Below are 3,261 nucleotides of genomic sequence, written 5' to 3' on the forward strand. Positions count from 1 at the left end.
AGCCTCCCCCTTCTTCCCCCTTTCATAGTCCCAGGGCAAGGACTGGTGGGCTCCTTTGCGCGCCGGGTTAATGGGCGGTAATTTGGTACCCTTGGGTGCACTTTGTTCTGCCTCTGTTCATTTGAATGCAAATGGGTGACCCGGGCCGACTAGGTGCTTATTAAATTGCGGTTTCCCCCCCTGCCTTTTCCGGAATGCAGACTTAGAGGAGAGAGGCTGTGCCCTGGCCCAGCCTGGCTCAGCCTCGCGCGCCATGGCCAGCTCAGCTTCCCTGGAGACCATGGTGCCCCCGGCCTGCCCGCGCGCTGGAGCGTCACCAGCCACTTCTAAAACACTAGCCTTCTCCATCGAGCGCATCATGGCTAAGACGTCCGAGCCCCGAGCGCCTTTTGAGCCTCGGCCTGCTGCACTAGAGGCAGACAGCAGCCAGAGCAAGAAACTGCTCAACCTCTGCTCGCCGCTGCCGTGTATGATACCCCTCCAGCCTCTAGGCTACGAGGTGCCGTCCAAGACGCTGCTCAGTTACTCGGAGTTCTGGAAAAGCAGCCTCCGGGCGGGCAGCGGTGGAGGAGGAGGCAGCGGCGGGGGGGCCCCAGTGTGCGGCGCCAGCGGCTTGTGCAAAACCAACTGTGGCGTGTGCTGCAAGGCCGAACTGGGCCTTGCGCCGTCTGCGCTGCCGGCCGGCAGGGTCATCAAGCCGCAGGTCATCAACCAGGCTGTGGGGTTACCGGCCAGTGGCTCGCTCTACTACTTCAACTACCTGGACTCCACTGCTTACCCACCCTCGGAGCTCCTCGGCAGCCACCTTTTCCCATCCGGTCTCCTCAACGCACAGGCCCCCACTTCCCTGGCTGCTCATCCCAAGCTTTTTCTGCTGGAGAACGCCAAACTGGCCAGCCTGACTGCGGACAAGTTCCCCCATCCAGCTCCCTATCCCCATAAGGAACGCTTGCCTGCGCCGCTGGAGCAGGTGCTGAAGGAGAACTCGGCCTTGACCGCTGATCGAGGGGGAGTCAAGAGCCACAGCAAACTACCGGGGGGCTCGGCTGACAGCAAACCCAAAAACTTCACCTGTGAAGTGTGCGGCAAGGTGAGGCCTAAGGTTCTTGCGGGAGGGAGCTAGCAGCCACCTGCTTTCTGGGGCGGCCTTGTACATCCCTTTCTCAAGCGCAGGAGTTTCCCAATAGCTGCGTACTCCATTGGATACCTAGTGAGCCTCAGTTTCCTATCCTGAAAAATGGGGTTGTTGTCGGTCGTCACACAGTTGACAAAAGGACTCGCGCTTCGGATGGGGAGGTTGGTTGGGGGAGGTAAATTGTGGCCTCCAGAGCTAATCCTAGGCCCTTGGTAGACTCAACACAAGTTCCGCTTTCGTCCTTCTGTAGGTGTTTAATGCTCACTATAACCTCACCCGCCACATGCCTGTCCACACCGGAGCTAGACCGTTTGTGTGTAAAGTCTGTGGCAAAGGCTTCCGCCAGGCCAGCACTCTCTGCAGGCACAAAATTATCCACACCCAGGTACGTGGCCCCAAGGTCACGCCCGGCTCGGCGTGCACCCTCCGCCCTAGTTTGAGTCTGGATGCCGGATTCTCCTTACCCTTGGTGGGGGGGCTGCTGTGTCCCTTCGAGGTATTGACAACGTCTCGGCCTTACTGTACGCACGCCCCTCTCCGCAGGAAAAACCACATAAGTGTAACCAATGCGGCAAAGCCTTCAATCGCAGCTCCACGCTCAACACGCACATCCGCATCCACGCGGGCTACAAACCCTTCGTCTGCGAATTTTGTGGCAAAGGCTTTCACCAAAAAGGTAAGGTACTTAGCTAGACACTCCTTCATCTCATCTCGAGGGCTGAGAGGGTCGCAGGGGCGGGGATGGGGAGGGGGGCCGAGAGAGAAGTGGGTGGGTAGAGGCAGCACAAAAGCCCCAGGCTGGGGCGCCGCAATTCTTTGGAATCGGGTTGTGCCCGGATATAGGTAGGCGCTCTCCGGGCTGGGTTAAGGAGACTTCAATGGATTAAGACTTAACTCATGGGGGAAGGGGACTGAATTTTGAAGCTAGAAATTAAGGAACGAGGCAAAAGGAAACAAGTAGAAAACGCAGAGAGTATTGCTTTTCAGTACGAGGTTCCCTTTGTAAGCAGAACTTCCCTTTCAAAAAAAAAAAATCTAAGCAGCATCTTCCTTCTGCGAACAACTTAAAAAGAGGTGGGTCAGGTCACCACTGCTCCCAGAACCGGGAATCTACCCAATTCCCAAGATATTTTTGGGTCTTCAGATAATAAGTGGGATTTGGGGGTGTGGGGGGGGGACTAGGAACTGCGTTACAGATCCTAGGTTAGTGCGGATTTCTTGGAGCGAGGTATCAGCTGGAAGAACCCGCTGCTGCCTCCTTAGGATGCACAAAAGTTTCCCAGGCTGCAGAGCTCGGCAGGAGGGACGCCTCCTGGGCCTCTGAGCTGAGCAGGGTAGGGGCTCGGGGCGGCTGGGTAAGAGCCCACCATCCTTTCAGGAGCGCCTGGGCCTTGACGCAGACAAAGTTTGACAACTTCTTAGTTCGGAGAGGTCGCGCCCGCCTAGTCAAGCAGCGCCTTCAGAGCCACTGCAGGGAGCAAGGGGTGGGAGCTGTACCCAGGCGGGGACGACTCATTCCATGACAAACCCCTCCTTTTTTTGTTTTGGTTTTCGCTCTCCTGTAGGGAACTACAAGAACCACAAGCTCACCCACAGCGGCGAGAAGCAGTACAAATGCACCATCTGCAACAAGGCCTTCCACCAGGTCTACAACCTGACCTTCCACATGCACACCCACAACGACAAGAAGCCTTTCACGTGCTCCACTTGCGGCAAAGGCTTTTGCAGAAACTTTGACTTAAAGAAACACGTGCGCAAACTCCATGACAGCGTGGGTCCTGCCACTGCCCCCTCTGCAAAGGACCTGGCCAGGACAGTTCAGAGCTGAGAGCTACTGCCTTGCCCTTCCTTCCTGCCCTGTACCAACCCAAGCAAATCACACGTATAAACTTATTTCTAAAATTAAAAGGAAAAAAAAAACTATAGCAGAGAGGCTAAAATCTATTTATCGAAACCAGCATATTTGGGGGAAAGTTAAACGTGTCCTCGATGATCAGCAACAAACGCGTGGTTCCCACCTTTGTACATTCAGGAAACGTATTTAAATCCAGTGCGCTGAAACCTATTTAATTCCAGGCCTTGGCTTCTCCTCAGGCAGCCGGGTTTTAATCCCGGCCTGTCACCGC

The 3,261-nt window shown here is 55.8% G+C and overlaps 1 protein-coding gene across 1 annotated transcript; it reads left to right on the forward strand.

Annotated features, from left to right (window-relative positions):
• The first annotated feature begins 253 nt into the window (after positions 1-253).
• Fezf2 (FEZ family zinc finger 2) lies at positions 254-2,963 on the forward strand. The gene is made up of 4 exons (XM_038350161.1): positions 254-1,090; positions 1,386-1,520; positions 1,679-1,811; positions 2,701-2,963. The coding sequence occupies exons 1-4, from the start codon at positions 254-256 to the stop codon at positions 2,961-2,963; spliced, it is 1,368 nt and encodes a 455-aa protein (XP_038206089.1).
• Positions 2,964-3,261: the final 298 nt, after the last annotated feature.

The sequence above is a fragment of the Arvicola amphibius genome, chromosome 12, assembly GCF_903992535.2.
Source record: "Arvicola amphibius chromosome 12, mArvAmp1.2, whole genome shotgun sequence".
Lineage (NCBI taxonomy): Eukaryota > Metazoa > Chordata > Mammalia > Rodentia > Cricetidae > Arvicola > Arvicola amphibius.

Excerpts from the sequence above, each read along its gene's own strand:
- Fezf2 (XM_038350161.1), top strand. The coding sequence starts at position 254 with ATGGCCAGCTCAGCTTCCCTGGAGACCATGGTGCCCCCGGCCTGCCCG. Across the intron at positions 1,091-1,385 it reads CCTGTGAAGTGTGCGGCAAG|GTGTTTAATGCTCACTATAA; the intron begins GTGAGGCCTAAG and ends GTCCTTCTGTAG. Across the intron at positions 1,521-1,678 it reads ACAAAATTATCCACACCCAG|GAAAAACCACATAAGTGTAA; the intron begins GTACGTGGCCCC and ends CCCTCTCCGCAG.